Here is a 17,869-nt window from a genome sequence, read left to right as displayed (position 1 = left end):
AATGAGACTTTACAAACTCAGGTTTAAACATCGACATCTTCAGGTCTCAGGATGATCACAATGAACCACAGTAGATAAAAAGAAAAAAACTACAGGAGCCACATGGAGGTCGTTCACATGAGCACTTTGTTATTGATCTCCATACATGGTTGGTGAGGTCATACACATGGTACAGAAGGACGAGGGGAAAGGAGGAGCTCCGTTCCTTACATCAGGCCTTTAAGGTACTTCTTCTCTAACAATCAACACCTCCACATGTTTACTGTCATCAAAATGTTCTACACTTCCCTCGTGTTCTACTGTACAGCATGTTTGGAACAGGTTTAACCCCGTGTGAGGAACAGGGACAGAGCTAAGAGAGAAAACAAGGGGAACAGAGAGAGAAAACAAGCTTCACTCACTAACCCTGATCTGATGAGCTACAAAACCACTTCCTTTCACTTTCTTCTTCAGTCTCATTCGTCTACTAAATTTCATTTGTATTTAGTTTTGTTTTATATTATTATTATTATTATTATTATCTCAGTGTGACAATATATTGCTTTCTATTTGGGCTTTAGATCTTCATCTGACTGTTCAGGTTTGGTCCTCAGGTCTCTAACAGCAGACAAACATCAGCCTTGTGGAACCTCGTGAACGTGTTTGGAGGCGTGGAACTGACCAGAGTTAAGTAGTTTTGGGGTTTTTGACTGATGATCTAACGATGATGGCTGTTACTTCATGCAGATCTTTGGGATTGTCAGGTTCTGTGGTCTGTGTACACACTTGTCTGTGACATCTGGAGTTTGTCCAATATTAAATTAGTTCTAAACTGGGAACTAATAGTAAAGTAAAGCTGTAAGAGTGTAAATGTGGACTCAGGGATCAGCCTGCTCTGGACTAAAACCAGTCTCAGGTTCAGAACTGCTCTCAGACCTGAGGTGGAGCCGCTTTTATTATTAAGGACTCAAAAATCGAAATCGCACTTAAGATAGTTTAGCAAAACAATATAGAAAAAGTATTTACTTTACAGCTTTCTGAAAAGTACATTTACTAGGAGTTCAAATTTCAATCCTGCTTTGGTACGACACAAGACTTTTACATCTCTTCCCTACAATACATTTACTGCCCTGAAGTCTGAAATTAGTGTCACTGTGATACAAAGGCACTAGTCTTAATCTCTCTCTCTCTCTCTCTCTCTCTCTCTCTCTCTCTGTGTGAGAGTGTGTCTGGGTGACAGAGAAGAGTGAAGGTGAGAAACATAATGCAAAGCGAAACTAAACTCTAGAACATTTCCTCTAATAGCATCCTGTAGAACAGCACTATTCTGTACAGCCCATAGAAATAGACGTGTTATCATCACATGTTAATTACATCGAGTAACATCCGTTAATGACCATTTCAAATAACACGAGCATCGTCTTTCCAAAACGTCACATATTTACAAGTGTGACTGAATTCATGAATAAAATGCATTTTCTGTATTAGAAAATAATATCAAATGATAAAACTTTAAGAAAAAAATGATAACGTGACATGGTCAACAAAAAAAGTGTTGTCGTAATCTGTAAAAAACAAATCAATATCATTCAGTATTAAGATTATTCTCTTTACAAGTCAGGTTCACTTACAGACAAGTGAAGGTGGAAATAAATTAGTGTGCAATATAACGCTGAATAAACACGCCAGAGCGACGAGACGTTTCACACACACGCCGTCACGTGTCTCGTTTAAAGGTCTGGTTCTGGTTAAAATAAAAAAAAACAACAGAAAGAGGCTGTAAGGACATGGAGTTATGGAGCATGTTATGGAGGCATGTCCTGAAATTACAACTTTGTATCATAATAATGGCCTGATATGTGTAGAGTACACAATATTGTGTAATTAGAGGTGTGTAATAAAACACATTGTACAATAGAACAGATTCTCTGCTCTGAGTTCAGTAATAACTTGATGTGTGAACATGGTGTGGATTTAAAATGCTGTGTTCCTCAGATGAATGCCTCCTGTGTAACGTGCACCTAAACCATGTCTCCTACATGCTCGTGACTGGTTTCTGTTTTATCAGTCACAGACGGGTCTGATCTCATGAGGTGTTAAAGTGGTGCCTTACAGCCAGAACATAAAGTACATGTTAATGATAAATAAATACATTCCCATGATGCCTCACATACAATAAACACAACCACACTTGTCTATTAGTAAGTTAGTCAATTTTCAGAATCCCGGGATGAGAGCCGATATTTCATTTATAATGAAGGGTTTAAAGACAATGACACGTTTACGAGCATCGTGACCACGAATTCTGGACTTGAGGTCTCTTATGAAACTGTAGTCCACTGGACAGAATTACGGGATTGTCTTCCAGAAAGACGCGTCTTGTCCTGGGCTCGTTATTAGGACGGACACGGAACATCTCTGTTCCCGAAAGTTCACGTGGAATATTGCGATATATCGCGCCCCTGAATATCGGCACACGCCTCGCTAAAACGCATTAGGAATAATGACTGAAAATAAACAAACTCCTGATGTTCGTTAAGCAGCTAATGTGAACAGCAAAGCTCAAGCTAGTGCCAGTTTCCTCCTCCCCCTCCTCCAGGGGGAGGTGGTGTCAGATGAAGAAGTGTAGTTTGGCTGAATACGAGACACATTCCAGTTTAGTGTTAAACTTGAGTCAATAGTCTGACATGCAAGAAATTCCCTGACCCCGCCCTCGGTCCTGCTGTACAGCGTTCTGATTGGTCAGAACAGCAGGAAGTTCACTGGTGTGTCTCAGTAGAAGTGTCTATGTTCTCCTTCATCTGTGTTCAGTAATACAGGCGGTGCAGTTACTAACATTGTAACGCTATACAGAGTCCAAAAGCTCCGCCCCTGACGTCTCATTGGCTAAAAATCTCCCTCAACTTTAGATATACTGCTCACAGAAACGTCACATATCTCCACATGACATGGGAACAGGTTTTTAAAAAGACATGGTGCTTATCTGCTGAAGCTAGCATTCCTATGAGAGGCGGTCACTGCAGTGAACATAAATAGCGCAGTAGTTTGGTAGTTAGCTGCTGTCGCGGAATAAAATAAACCCTTCAATGAAACACGCTGCCGTAAGTCTGAGAGACGTCACCGCAGGAGCTAAATGTAACCTAAAGAGCCGTGATCTAGCAGAACACATCAGGACCTGTTTAGAGCATCGTCCCATTACCATGCAGATGAAGTAAAGCGTGTGCTAATCTGTACACTGGAGCTGCGCTGTAGGGTTTAACCAGCACCAGAGCGATAGAGTGGCGTAGTCTCAGAACATCTGTCCTGCTTTAGTTTATCCAATCATTAATCATGAGATCATCTCTTCAGCTGGAGGCATCTGACTGGACCAGAGCTACAGGGTTTATTCTACACTCTGAATCTTCATACGCTTTGGTAGGACTTTTTTATTTCTAATTGAACACATGAACAGAATGAATATAGATGATTGGACACATAAGTGCATGTTTATGCTCTTCATATCCAATCTAAATCTATGGTGACAGTCAGAGTGAAGCTCAGATGTTACATGTAGTGAGAAGGTTGTTCCCAGCTGATATTATTACAGTGTTAGTGTTCATATCGCTCTGGCCCGAGTTATAACCCCTTCATGACTGCTTCTGTCAGCTTTATGTACACCGTATCAGACTCTATAGTTACACGTGTCTTTATAACGTGTAGGGAGCAACATCTCCATGAGATCAAGCTGCTTGTGTCTTAACATACGTTAAAAAAACCTGTTATAATACCATAATAAAGATCAGAGAGAGAGAGAGAGAGAGAGAGAGAGAGAGAAAACGCTACATAGTTTCAGCCACAAGTCAGCAGGAATCCTGGCAATGCTAACACAGCTAACAATGAAGGGTAGCATTAGCATCTAGCGTCTACAGAGCTTGTAATTTTTGCTGTAGCTTCATGACACACGTTGATTTGGCTTTTTTCTCTTTGTGTTTCTCTGCATGACAAAAGAATCTTACAGCAGGCAATAAATAGAACAATACCCATATGTGTTTAAGATCAGCACTAGCGTGTGTTCATCACAGCTAGGAGTTACTTCTCAAGCACACCATCGCAAACTGGGGGAAGATGCACATCCCAGACTGTCTGTGTGTGTGTGTGTGTGTGTGTGTGTGTGTTCACTGTGGCCCTCGAGGATCTTCACTCTCCTCATCATTTAAAGTAACGTAGATGATCGGTACCAGTCCCTGGGCGTCACCGAGGGCACACAACAGCCAATCAGAGTCCGCTCTGCCCAGGACCCGCATTACATCCCCCTTATGGAAGCTGAGGTGACCGGTTTCCGTGGCGATGTGGTGGCACAATGCCCTCACCTCACTGAGAGAGAGTGAAAAGTAATTTTAGTACGTGTTTCGTTTCTCTGTGTGTGTGTGTGTGTGTGTGTGTGTGTGTGTGTGTGTGATATTAGAGAGATTACCATGCAGCTGTTGTGTGTGTGCTGGACTCGTGTGTTTGGTCCTGCTGTTGTGTTTGGCTGCGTTGTGTCTCAGCACTGTGGGTGTTTATAGCCTGAGGCTCCGCCCTCTTCCCAACGGACTGCACCACCAAATCCAACATGGACCGATCCAGACTTAGCCAACCTGAAGGCAACCTGCAAATCATCAACAAATGTTTTTTATTTTCTTCTTAAGACACACCTGATCATACCAGCGGTTCTTTTCTTCACCTGCTCACCTGCTTTTCTGGTTCTTGGATGATCTGAGTTCAGTTTTCTCGGTTTTGCTGACGTTTCCGGCTCCAAACAGTCTCCCCCAGCGTAGATTCTGCGTCGTGTGCGTTTCCACCTCTGGTTGTGTCTCATTGGTGTTTTTTAGCTCACTCAGTACAGACTCAGGTGGACTCCCCATCCAAGACGGCTTCCCTTTAATGGCTTTAGGTGGTTCTGACTGGGAAAAGGTTCCGGTGCTGCTGTTAGGACGCGAGGTGCTACACACCACGTTTTCTGTTTTTTCCTCCACCACCGGAGGAGAAGCCTCTGCACCTTCGACCACGCCCACTCTCGGGGGTGGGTTGCTTTGTCTCCGCCCCTCTGTCCCACTTCCTTTCTTGCGCTTCTCCCATTTGACAAACTTTGAACCCTCAGCAGAGTTTTCGATGTAGACCTGAGAACTCTGCATGAGCTGGAACCACCAGCCTGCCTGCTTGCTTTTTAACCTGTCTTTCTCACCATCTCTTTCTCTTTCCCTCTCTCTCCTCCTCTCCTTCTCTTCATCCTCTCCTCCTACTCCATTCATCCTGCCTACATGCAAAACCAGTCCTTCGCTCTCCGATGCACTACTCGCCCTGTCGTTCCTCTTCACCCTCCGCAACTGATTTTTCGACTCCGCCCCATCCATCCGTGGCCAGGTTTCTTCACGCCTTAACACAAACTCGCCTCTGTGAAGCTCCAATCCCTTTTCATTAGACGCCGCCTCCTCCTTCAGCTGTATAGACGCTGTCTGGCCCCTCATGAGCTGCAACGTGGAGCGAGATGATTGGTCGAGGGCCTGGCGGGTGGAGCAGAGCTGCTCTTTGCGCCTCAGGTGCTCCTGACCTTTCTGCAGCTGACGAGGTTCAAACAGAAGGTCGAGGTCGAAGGGCAGGAGTGAGAGCGGCTGAAGCAGGAGCAGCAGCTCCTCAAACATTGGCTGACACGCCCCTTGAGAAAGGGGAAGGAAACCCCATGGGTGGTAGTGGGCTGCTATGATATCTGAAAACAAACACAAAGTGTATTTACAACATTCTACAAACAGAACGTGTGTGTGTGTGTGTGTGTGTGTGTGTGTGTGATGTTCTCCTACCTTCATGTGTGTATATGTGATTAAACCAGAACTCCAGAGACTGTAAGCTGGAAAATAAGGTGAGTTTGAGGTGTTATTATGAACTTGATAATGATTTCAGTGAAAACACATGAAGAATCAGAGCTCAGGAGAGAAAAGCAGAGCGAGTTCCAGACGTCTTACTTTAACAGTCCTAAGATGAAGGCGTTGAGTCTCATGCTGTGATTGGTCAGTTCTGAGTAGTGACTGACTTTCAGGAACAGACTGTGTAACACACGTGTAGAGGGACCTGAGGGAGGGGGGAGGGGGGTGTATATGTACTTTATTATTGATTCTAATATGTTTATCTATCTATCCACCAGCTGAATCTCTGGTGTGAACCCCATGCCTGTTCCTCACCCAGCTGTGTGGAGGCCTCCACTACGCTCCAGGGCCGATTGCGCCGCTGACCGATGATGATGTCCAGAGTGTAGGCCCTCAGGCCGTCCTGCAGCACGTCACACACGGCAGGACACAGGTACTTCAGTATCAGGTGAGCCACGTTAGGACTCACGGAGCTGTTCCCCAGCTTCGCCTGAACATCAACACACGGTTATACATCAAACATCTGTTACACACTTTACACATGTACTGTCTCAGGTTGCTCATCTGAAGAACCCAGTGTAACTGCTTTACTATTTCTAAATACTCCTACTAATCATCATCATCACCATCACCTTTACTCCTGCATCACGACTGGTGCCGAAATGAGACACGATCAGATCCACGGCTGTGTTTATGGCCTTCACCAGACCTGAGAGAGAGAGAGAGAGAGAGAGAGAGAGAGAGAGAGAGAGAGAGAGATGGAGAGCGAGAGAGAGAGATTAGTACATGCTATTCATTCTTTGAGAAGGTGCAGAACTATTCATTAATATTTTTATGGCTATGAGAATGTGTATAACACACACACACACACACACTATAAATAATAATGTAATGTTTGGACAGAAGGTGTTTTAGGGACGAGTCTTTAAAGTCACGTGGTAAAAGAGCGTAACTGTTCCTGAGTAGAACACGTGTAATGTGACAGTTACCTGAATCTCTCCATACACAGTCCACACGGTGCTTGACTACGGGTTGTGGTGGAACATCTCAAAGAGCATGCTGAGGTATTACACTAGTAACACACACACTCTTACACACACCTCGCTTCTGATGCAGGTCGATGGAGATGGAGTCTTCAGTCGTGGCATCAGGTGAAAGGCAGAACTCCTCTGGGGGGCGCTCTGTCTGGGAGAAATAATCTGGTAGCAGGTCACTGTAACACCTCAATGACTGACCTGTACACACACACACACACACACACACACACACACACACACACACACACACACACACACACTTATTATACACATCGAGAACCTTCTGTGGAATATGAAATCAGTCTGTTTAGTAGTTCCCCTTCCCCACTGGTGGTGAAAAGACAGAGCTCAGATTAGCGTCAGCACCGTTCAGTCTGTTCAGCACGTGATTGGATGGAGGGAAATCGAAGACGTTTCGTCTCACTGTGCGTCTCCTGGCGCTCAAAGCAGCAGAAGCAGACAGAAAGGAGGAAGAAGAGGAGGAGGGAGAGGAAGAACAGATGTCTCTCTTCTTTTCCACACCCAGAGGGTTCTTACGCCTGTATTCTCTCCATTTCAGAGCCTGTGGGGAGAGGTGGTGTGCTACAGGATGGAAAGGAGAAGAAGTGATGAAGAAGAGTGGAATGATGGTGTCAAAGAAGGAGAATAAAAAGTGATGGATGATGTAAGGAATAAGGGAAGGATGGAATTATGACCACAAGTACGGAGAGAGAGGTAAAGGAATAAAAAATAGGAGCAGAAGAAAGGGATGAATAAAGTTATCATGATTAGAAAGGAAGAAGGAGAGGAAGGGGTAGATAAAGTAGAAGAAAGTGATGGTGATAACAGAAGGAAGTTGAGGAAGGATGGAATAGAAAGGAGTAAGAAAAATATGGAGGTGATTTAATTAGGAAAAGAAGGATGGATGGATGGAGTAAAAGAAGAAAGGATGGATTAATGGAAAAAAAACAGATGAGAAGAAAAAAGGTTATACAGTAAAAGATTGTGAAAATGGAGGATAAGCAGAAGAACAGATGGACAGAGTCAGTAAGCAGCAGTTAATAGAAAAAGTAGAGTGAAAGTGAAGAACGTGTGATATGTTGGACTTGTACACCTCTCCAACATATCGCTACATTACTACAGTCACGTACCGTTGTGTGATCTCTGTGCCATACACACAGGAAGTACTTTCACTTCCACTTCCTGCCCCCCCTGTTCCAGCTGTGCCATGAGGCCAGAGCTGGGCAGCGTGGGTAGTGTACTCAGATTGGCTCGGTGAAAACAATGCCCCCTGGTGGCAGGCGGAGGAGTCGGGGGTAGAGGGGCGAGCTTGGTGGTCGGGGCGACCCCAGGTGGGGTATGAGAGAGCGGGGCAGGGCAAGAGATTGATCGGGGTGGTGAATAACTGCCCAGTGGAGAGGGCCGGGGGCGCTGACCATCATCATCAGAGTCTTCCTCGTCCCGCTCGGACGGGGCGGAGCCATAATGAGCCTGCATGTGATTGATGTACTCGTCCAGCAGGGGGAGGACGGCCTTCGGCTGGGGTTTTCCGAACTGCTGCTGCAGGGTGAAGGGCTGGATGGGCAACGAGGTGGGACGCTGGTCTTTACTGTAGCGCACCACCGCAGGGGACGAGTCTGCAGAACTGGACAGTCCACCTTACACACGGAGACGTACAGAGACATGGGTTATTAATGCAGCATTTTAATCACAGAAAACATCAGAAAGAATAACATCATATGCTCCTATTGTTCTTTCTTTAAATCTCAGTATCAGACATCTATTATGCTGCCTTTAGAAGCTGTAACAGAGTGTGTGTGCTTTCAAACAACAACAAAACGCTGAATCAAAAAAAGACCTCCAACCAGCATGCAGCACTGCTGAACCAAACCCCACCCTCCTTACTGTTCGTTTAGGTCAGTAGTGTCGTGTGTGTGTGTGTGTGTGTGTGTGTGTGTGTGTGTGTGTGTAAAATAACCATCGTGTGTTCATTCAGAACATGTGTGGAGCAGGAGCAGAGGCAGGAGCATGAGCAGGGACAGAGGCAGGGACAGGGGTATGAGCAGGGACAGAGGCAGGGACAGAGGTATGAGCAGGGACAGGGGCAGGAACAGAGGCAGGGGCAGGAGCATAAGCAGGGACAGAAGCAGGGACAGGGGTATGAGCAGGGACAGAGGCAGGAGCATGAGCAGGGACAGAGGCAGGAGCATGAGCAGGGACAGAGGCAAGAGCAGGGACAGAGGCAGGGGCAGAGGTATGAGCAGTTGTGGTCAGAAACACAGACAGGTTTTAGTGTAGCAGTATGAAAACCCAGAACAGACAGAATAGCAGATGTAGATGGATAGAGATGGAGATCGATGGAGATGGAGATAGAGATGGATGGAGATGGAGATAAAGATGGATGGAGATGGAGATAAAGATGGATGGAGATGGAGATAAAGATGGATGTATTCTGTAGTGAAACCATGTGATATTGTGACAAACCTCCCATCATACACTGATCAAAAATCCTTCACTGGAATCACTGTAAGTGAAGATGTGACCTGATAGATTGTGATACCACAGTAACAATTCTTTAATAACGGCCAGGAGATTTATGCTGAGATTTTATTAACAATCATCTACAGGCAGAGACATTGATATAATTGATCATGATATGAGTCTCATATCACATCATCCACTCCGAATGTGAAAGGAAAAGTAAAACTGATCAAACCAGAGCCGTGTGAGCAGCGAGTCGCTCTGCAGTCCCACAGGAGAACTTCAGCTCCTTCCACTGTTTACTCCACTGTTTACTCTGCTGATCTAAACAACAGACCTCGACACACTCGCTCAGTCTCAGCCCTTCTCCGTCCTCACACCAACAACAAGAAGTGATCATCTTATTTACATCTTCAATCTGCTACTGTTCCTCTTATTATTCATGATTTCACTCTTACCTTCAGTTTCACCTCAGAGCCCACAGCAGAGACACAGCAGAGACAGTAAACATACAGAGAGCCGCCGCAGCGGTAATATAACTCTCTCTCTCACACACACACACACACACACACACACACACACACACACACCTGCATATGCCGTGTCACTGTGTCAGAAAGTACAGCAGAGAGAGACAGGAATCAGCAGGAAATACCGGAAACCTTTTACCAGCTTGTTTCTGAAAGTAAGTGTGTGTGTGTGTGTGTGTGTGTGTGTGTGTGTGTGTGTGTGTGTGTTCTTCGACTGGGACACTCTGTGTCTGTGTGCATGTTTGCAACTTGCAGTTGCGCAATCTGTTTGCTGCACATGGTGTCAGATGTCAGTGTTTTATCTTCTCTTTCTAACACCCACAGCAGGAAGTAACGCCCCCAGGGGGCAGTAACGCGCACAGCAGGAAGTAGCGCCCCCAGGGGGCAGTAACGCGCACAGCAGGAAGTAGCGCCCCAGGGGGCAGTAATGTGCACTGTTACACATTCTAATGCACATCTGCCGTCTTTAAAAGTCTCAGTGCATTTTATTTTATTATAAATTGATTTTATTCTATTTAATGTCACACTAAAGTGGAAAACGTGTACATTTTTATACAATGTGAATTATGTAGTAAACTGTAAAGTATGTGAATTTTATATATATATATATATATATATACAGTGGTACCTTGACCTACGAGTGAATTAATGTACGAGTTTTTCGAGGTATGAGTCGTCACTCGGTCGATTTTTTGCTTTGTTACATGAACAAAGAATTAAGGAAGATTCAAGATTTTTCTTTAGTTTTTTTTACTTTTCATTTCCACTGCAAGTTGTATTCTATATATATCTACATTTGTGACAAATAAAATAATTAGACTCTTGAATCCATGGCGCTAGCGTTAGCTCCTGGTTAGCGGCTAAAATTAGCGCTACTGATCTTTTTTAGCGTCCTTTTAACAATCCTTATTTCCGGTACGGCGCGAGCAGCCACAGTGACACTGCGCTAACTCCAGTTTCTTTTTATCCCCCTGATATTGTTGTGCATGTCTGTATGTTTAAAAAGAAAAATACACTTAAATTGTGAGGTTTGTGGTCCGCCACTTAATACGTTCCTGAGGAAACTCAGATTGTAACTATGTTCCACACGTAAAAAGTACACACACAAGCCTGAATATGTGTACCGCCACACCCCTTTTATTTACACACACACACACACACACACACACACACATATAAACCTCAGAATTTTCTGCTTTCTCTGATCAACAAGGCCCCACCTCCATCAACTAGACTCTCCCCACCATACACTTCACCACACCACATCACTGAAACATGCATCTGGCTCCACCCTTCATATACGTGGAAGCAAACATCTGGCGATATATAAGATATGAACATGAAACCGATCTTCCTACCTTCTGCTGTGGTCCGTGTCTCCCTCCCAGCTCCCCCCGGCGAGGCTTTGAGTGGTGTGCTCCAGTGGGGGGAACTTATCAGTGAGGACAGATCCTCAATAATCGGAGAGAACTCTCCAGACGAGTGCGAGTGAAAAGAAGAGGCTTCAGCACTACTTTTCTGAGAAGGAGATCCGCCGTTCTTCCTTTTATTCTTTGCGATCTCGGCGAAGGAAGTGACACGTGGTGGCGGGGCTGGGCTAGGAGTGGTGCCCTCACTGAGACGCACAGGGCAGCTCAGCATCCGCTCCAGAGAGCCCAGACGAGGCTGTGGGGGCTTGTCCAGGTTTCGGTCGTAGCTACGGGAACGAAGGCGGGTCCCAATCGAAGCTCCGCCCACAGGTGGTGAGACGTTAACGTACACTTGTCCCTCAATCACATTTGAAAGTGTGGATTCAGAGTTGCTGGTTGATGTCTCCGTCTTCTCACATGGCTAACAGAAAAAAAAGGTGATACACAGATCAGATAATTAGAATTCTGTTTATCACAAATAAATGTCAAATTAATAATAAAGATAATAATCAGTATATACTACATTAATCTGTACTGAGACTTTTACCTTCTGTGTATTGACCTGTGCTTTTGGTCCCTGCTCTTCCTCCTCTTCTTGCTCTTTAATGTGCCTAAACAGGAAGTACTCTGTGGGCTGGGTGGGACTTCCTTTGCTGTGTTCATCAGAGCAGCTTGTGACTGAAGATCCTGCAGGACTTGGGGAGGAATGTGAAGAAACATCACAGGTTACCAGCTTGTAGTAGTTCTGGGTGGCAACGACCAGTCGTGCCTGGCTCTGCATGCAGGAAGTGAGGTCATTGGCCGATGTCTCAGAGGGTAACAGACCTTCATGGTTGTGATAAGAATTGCAGTTAGCGTCGAGCTCCACCGTGCCACCTTGCGGCTGAGAAGAGCACAAGCAGGAAGAGGAAGACGGACGGTCAGTAGTTGCCTGTGGAGCTTCCGTTGGAGATCTGTGCAAATCCAAGTAAAAAGCTCCACCTCCACTGCCATATTCAGCCCCGCCCATGCAGACGGGCTCAGACGCAGAAGAAGTGCAGGAGTGATCGGCGGAGCTGTTCAGGTTGATGGGCTTGTCGGGGACGATGTTGTTCGTCTTGTTGTAGATGGTACTGAAGTTAACCAGAACGCCGTCAGAGCTGTTGCAGGACGAATCGCTGCAGTAACCGTGCGCAAAGTCTGTGAACGATTCGGGATACGTCCGGGAGCATCCGCAACATTCCGAGCCGCCCGGGCCGCCTCGCATGGACTGATCATCGTCATCATCGTCCCACTCCTGCTCTCCGCAGTCCATCGACAGGGTGGACCCGCTGCTGCCGTGACGATGCTGAACATCCAGCCCCAAAAGATCCAGACCCTCGAGACGGGAGGAAAAATGGCGCACAGGAGCCCCCTTTTGTTCGAAGCTCCAGGGTCTCTCTAAAGATTCATGCAGGTGGAACGGTCCAGAGTCGTAGCCCAGCTCATGCAGGTGGAACGGCTCCAAGTCCACACTGTCTAAAGCTGAATTCGAGTTTCCATGTAAGTGAAAAGAAGAATCCTCCATGTACCCATTCAGATTGTTTCCATCGTCATCATCATCATCATCGTGGTAATCGTCCTCTCCGTCATTCAGCAGGAAGGGATTGTGTCTCAGTGAGCTCGGCCTGTTCTGCACCTTCTTCGACAGGACTTTAGGAAGGGCATCTTCAGAATTGCTGGACGTGAAAGAGGAAGTGTCGCTCGCCATGCTTCCTCCTCTCACTCCTTTTCCTTCACCTCCTCCTATCCCTTCATCTTCAAAAGCATCGCTGGAGCTGGAGGTCTGGATCAGGCTGCTGTACACTAGCGCCTCTCGCTGGAGGACGTCTCTCTCGGGAAGCGAGGTGGTGCGGATCAGGCCCAGGTTTTCTGGGCAGCTGAACGGGTTGTTGCTTTTCCTCAGTGGATTCCCGTAGCGTCCATGAGAACCAGAAACCTGGCAGTGCACAAGAGGGATGTGATGAACTATCAGCGTCTCTCCGGACAGCTTCGGAGGACTGTCCATGGTCTCTGCGAAACGAGATGGGGGCAGAGATCGAGGTCTGGGAGAAGTTTAATTCACACGCCCAATCCGGAGTCGAGGTCTTTGGGAGTGAGGAGTGTGGTAGAAGAAGCTGAAGAGGTCATCTCGGCAGAATGAAAACATCTAGAAGGAAACAGACACACAAGGTTCATTGTTTTCCATTTGATTTTCTAAATCTTTATTAATTATTTTATAGTTTAATATCACAAAGTGTGTAGAAGATCACAAAAACCTGCAAATGTCACAATGAACTCAGAGTTCAGTCAGGAGGATGGTATGAGATGAAGCTAAACCCCTGGAACAACTACAAATACAGTGCTGGAGACTGAGGAACATTAAGCAATTGTTGAATTGTGGAGCTTCATCATGACTGAGCAAAATGGGAGGACCTCTGAAGAGCCTGATTTTTTTACCCTGCTGTGAACAGATCCATCTCCACATCTCCTTCTTGCCAAAACCTACACCATTGATCATCAGTGGACCGTCACTGTATCATTCAGTGGAGAAAACCTTCACCTGGTAGGATTGAGGTAAGATCTCACTGTGAGATTCTCACTGACTGTGGGGGAGAGTAATCATCCTACAGTACAGCAGAGATCACGTGGAGATCAACCACTCTGATGTTGGTGCTCTGAGCAGGACGTGTGCTGTGGTGTGGTGAAGCTCTACTGTCTCAGGACTCTCACTTTGTGCTAATGCATCAGCTGAAGACAGCCCTCTCTCTCTCCCTCTCTCTCTCCCTCTCTCTCTCTCTCTCTCTCTCTCTCTCTCTCTCTCCCTCACTCTCTCTCCATCTCTCCTCTCTCTCCTCCCTCTCCCTCACTCTCTCCATCTCTCTCCTCTCACTCTCTCTCCATCTCTCCTCTCTCTCTCTCTCCATCTCTCTCTCTCTTTTCCTCTCCTTCTCTCTCTCTCTCTCTCTCTCTCTCTCTCTCCTCTCTCTCTCTCTCCCTCCTCTCTCTCTCTCTCTCTCTCTCTCCTCTCCTCTCTCTCTCTCTCTCTCTCTCCCTCACTCTCTCTCCATCTCTCTTCCTCTCTCTCTCAATCTCTCTCTCCTCTCCTCACTCTCCATCTCTCTCCCTCTCTCTCTCTCCATCTCTCCCTCTTCCTCTCTCCTCCCTCCTCCCTCTCTTTCTATCTCTCCTCTCTCTCTCTCTCCTCTCTCCTCTCTCTCTCCTCCTCTCTCTCTCTCCCTCCTCTCTCTCTCTCCTCCTCTCTCTCCTCTCTCTCTCTCTCTCTCTCTCTCTCTCTCTCTCTCTCCTCCCTCTCTCTCCTCTCTCTCTCTCTCACACACACACCTCTTTCTCTCTCTCTCTCTCTCTCACACACACACACACGCCTCTCTCTCTCTCTCTCTCCCTCTCTCTCTCTCTCTCTCTCTCACACACACACACACACACACGCCTCTTTATCTCTTACACTCAGCAACACACACCCTCTTCCCTGCCGACACACACACACACACACACACACACACACACACACACACACACACAGACACAGATCTGTCTGTTATGTTGACCTGAAACTCTAATAGTGGAGAATATGCATGTTAGAACAATCAGCAAATAATCTCTGGTCTCTCTCTGAAAACCCTGTGCCCTTTTCATATCCATCATACAGTCCTAATCATCAGATACTCGCCTGTGACTGTCCATCACACTGACACTGGAGACTCCTTCCCTTCCCTGTGTGTTAGATCATCACACCATATCACCACTTTATCTGTTTATTATCAACACAGCGTCTGCTGTAAAGAGGCCAGGGAGCGAGCTGTCGCTATAGAAACCATAAGGTATTAATAACCCGTGAGAGCGTTAGTGTAAAACCTGCACCACCTTCAGAGCTGCTCCAACATCTAATCACTAATGACCAATCACAGTGCAGGATTCAGTAGTGCTGCAGTGTTCAGTTCTCAGAGCTACTGATACATCACCAGAGAAACTGACACGAGTGTGTGTGTGTGTGTGTGTGTAAGTACAGTATAATATGATTACCAGCTTTTACAGACCGGAAATGATGGACACCCCCCCCCAGGTCACTCAGGCAGTGTTTGACATGAACATTACTACTGACTGGAGTGTGTCTGCTGTCACTAGTGAATGTTACATAACACACAATCCCAAATCCCAAAATGTCTCCCAGTGTGTGTGCTGGATTTGTGCAGAGGCCGCGTCCCAATCCGCACTCTGGCGCTAAATAGTGCGCCACACAGGGCGGCTTTCTAACACTATTTATATATTTAAATACCATGTTCAAACAACAAAAACAATGACGTGTCATTTGGGACAGAGCCATACAGGGAGAGTCTTTACACCGAGTGCACCGGGAGGCTGTGCGGGTTTAGTAGTGCTCCAGGGTAGGGAGGACAGGGGGATTTGAAACGCGGCCCATGGAATATTCCGGGAAAGTGAGCTAACAGACTCCATAATGTCCCGGTCTTCACAAATAGATCTTTATTTACAACAGACAAGGAACATCTGCACACTGAACCAGCGCCATGCGTCAGAGAAGATTCAGTACATAAACAATATACATGTACAGGCCCTGAGAGAGAGAGAGAGAGAGAGAGAGAGAGAGAGAGAGAGCCGTTATACAGCGCATATAACGGCTCTCTGTAGATCTGACAGCAGGGGGAGAGAGAGAGAGAGAGAGAGAGAGCAGGACCACCATCTTTCACTAAAATCATCACATCAAAATTGCCATATGTGATACAGTGTACAGATGTTGATGTGAAACACAGCTGGAAGCGCAGTGATGGAGTGCGCCTACATATTCTCTCTCTCTCTCTCTCTCTCTCTCCCCTACACGTACGCGCCTATTGTTTGTCCACACCGTACTACCCTGAAGGTCATAGAGATACTCACAGCGACTGGGGTCTAATCCCAAATCATCTCTCCGTGTCAGGGTCAGTCCCGACCCACAGGGCCGGAGCGTGTGTCTGTGTGTGTGTGTGTCTGTGTCTGTGTGTGTGTGTGTGTCTGTGTGTGTCTGTGTGTCTGTGTGTGTGTGTGTTTCCCCACCCCGCGGTGTTCAGGGTCCTTGCCGGACTGTGAGCTCCGGACGCTGCGTCATCCTCCTCCTCCTCTTCATCACCGCCGCCATGAACGCGTCCTAAACTCCGTATTAACTCCTCACAGGCGTGTGGTGGATCAGGAATCCTGGTTCTGGGTGAAGATGTGAAGATGTGAAGCTGAACTGATCCTGTACTACACACTCACACAAAGCGCCTGGGTCTGTGCGTGTTGTTGTATCGATGCAGCCGTTTAATGCGCTGGAGCAACCGGGCCATAATTCTCCCCTGTCTCACTGAGTCGACTCTTTAGAATGACTCGTTTAGATGAATCGAATCTGCAAGATGTGGAAGCTAAAGCCGAATTTACACTCTTGAATTTTATACTAACTGTATCTGCTGTAGTTGCATAATAATATAATTAACTGCTCCTGAGGTGGTTCTCTTCTCGATTTGAAAAAGATGGATGCACAGAGCAGGTGCACTTGGGATTCCGAGTTGAATCTTTTTTCTTCTTATATCGGCTGCTACCATTAGGGGTCGCCGCAACGAATCATCCGTATCCATACTACTCTGTCTTCTACATCTCCCTCTTTCAAACCAAATACCTGCATGTCTTCCCTCACCACATCCATAAACCTCCTCCTTGTTCTTCCTCTTTTCCTCCTCCTGGTATCTCCATCCTCAGCATTCTCCTACTGATATACCCCATGTCCCTCCTCTGCACATGTCCAAACCATCTCAATCTCACCTCCCTCACCTTGTCTCCAAAACGTACTACATGCGCTGTCCCTCTAATAAACTAATTTCTAATCCTGTCCATCGTCGTCACTCCCAACGAACATCTCGACATCTTCAGCTCTGCTACCTCCAGCTCCACCTCCTGTCTTTTACTCAATGCCACTGTCTCTAATCCATACAACATCTCAGGTCTCACCACAGTCCTATAAACTTTCCTTTCACTCTCACAGATACTCTTCTATCACAAATCACTCCTGCTATCACTCTTCTCCACCCACTCCACCCTGCCTGCACTCTTTCTTCACTTCTAACACACTCTCCATTACTCTGCACTGTTGACCCCAGGTACCTGAACTCCTCCACCTTCTCCACCTCTTCTCCCTGCAACCGTACCATCCCACCCCTCATCCTTCAACCTGTCCATCACCACTGCAAACAGGAAAGGGCTCAGAGCCGATCCTTAATGCAGTCTAACCTCCACCTTAAACCAGTCTGTCGTTCCTACTGCACACTTCACTGCTGTCACACTGTCCTCATACATGTCCTGCACCACCCTCACATACTTCTCTGACACACCTGACTTCCTCATACAATACCACAACTCCTCTCTCCACCCTGTCGACGCTTTCTAAATCCACAAACACACAATGCAGCTCCTTCTGACCTTCTCTATACTTCTCCATCAACATTCTCAAAGAAAATAATAATCTGTGGTGCTCTTCCTCGGCATGAAACCATACTGTTGCTCACAGACGGTCACCTCTTCTCTCAGCTGCT

At 46.5% G+C, this 17,869-nt stretch overlaps 1 protein-coding gene across 3 annotated transcripts; it reads right to left on the bottom strand.

Moving 5' to 3' along the window:
- Positions 1–108: 108 nt before the first annotated feature.
- Positions 109–16,661, bottom strand: rusc2 (RUN and SH3 domain containing 2). Of its 3 annotated transcripts, none has more exons than XM_046841939.1 (13): positions 16,362–16,661; positions 11,842–13,461; positions 11,244–11,715; positions 8,026–8,532; positions 7,262–7,477; positions 6,959–7,093; positions 6,491–6,567; positions 6,174–6,348; positions 5,958–6,063; positions 5,796–5,842; positions 4,690–5,704; positions 4,433–4,606; positions 109–4,332 (listed from the first exon to the last, which is right to left on the bottom strand). In XM_046841939.1, the coding sequence occupies exons 2-13, from the start codon at positions 13,318–13,320 to the stop codon at positions 4,134–4,136; spliced, it is 4,602 nt and encodes a 1,533-aa protein (XP_046697895.1). In that variant the 5' UTR covers positions 13,321–13,461; positions 16,362–16,661; the 3' UTR covers positions 109–4,133. The 3 variants fall into 3 exon arrangements, with proteins under 3 accessions (XP_046697895.1, XP_046697897.1, XP_046697898.1); XM_046841941.1 differs by lacking the exon at positions 16,362–16,661 and adding an exon at positions 16,206–16,347; XM_046841942.1 differs by lacking the exon at positions 7,262–7,477 and having other exon boundaries at positions 16,362–16,660.
- Between the last annotated feature and the right edge of the window lie 1,208 nt (positions 16,662–17,869).

Source organism: Silurus meridionalis, chromosome 27 (genome assembly GCF_014805685.1).
Source record: "Silurus meridionalis isolate SWU-2019-XX chromosome 27, ASM1480568v1, whole genome shotgun sequence".
Taxonomy (NCBI): Eukaryota; Metazoa; Chordata; class Actinopteri; order Siluriformes; family Siluridae; genus Silurus; species Silurus meridionalis.
Note: the sequence above shows the minus strand (reverse complement) of the source record. Positions and strands in the feature narration are given on the sequence as shown.

Coding starts and splice junctions, on each gene's coding strand:
- rusc2 (XM_046841939.1), bottom strand. CDS start 13,320: ATGGACAGTCCTCCGAAGCTGTCCGGAGAGACGCTGATAGTTCATCAC. Junction 6,568..6,958: donor CGACCTGCATCAGAAGCGAG/GTGTGTGTAAGA, acceptor TCTCTCTCTCAG/GTCTGGTGAAGGCCATAAAC. Junction 5,843..5,957: donor TTCATCTTAGGACTGTTAAA/GTAAGACGTCTG, acceptor CTTATTTTCCAG/CTTACAGTCTCTGGAGTTCT.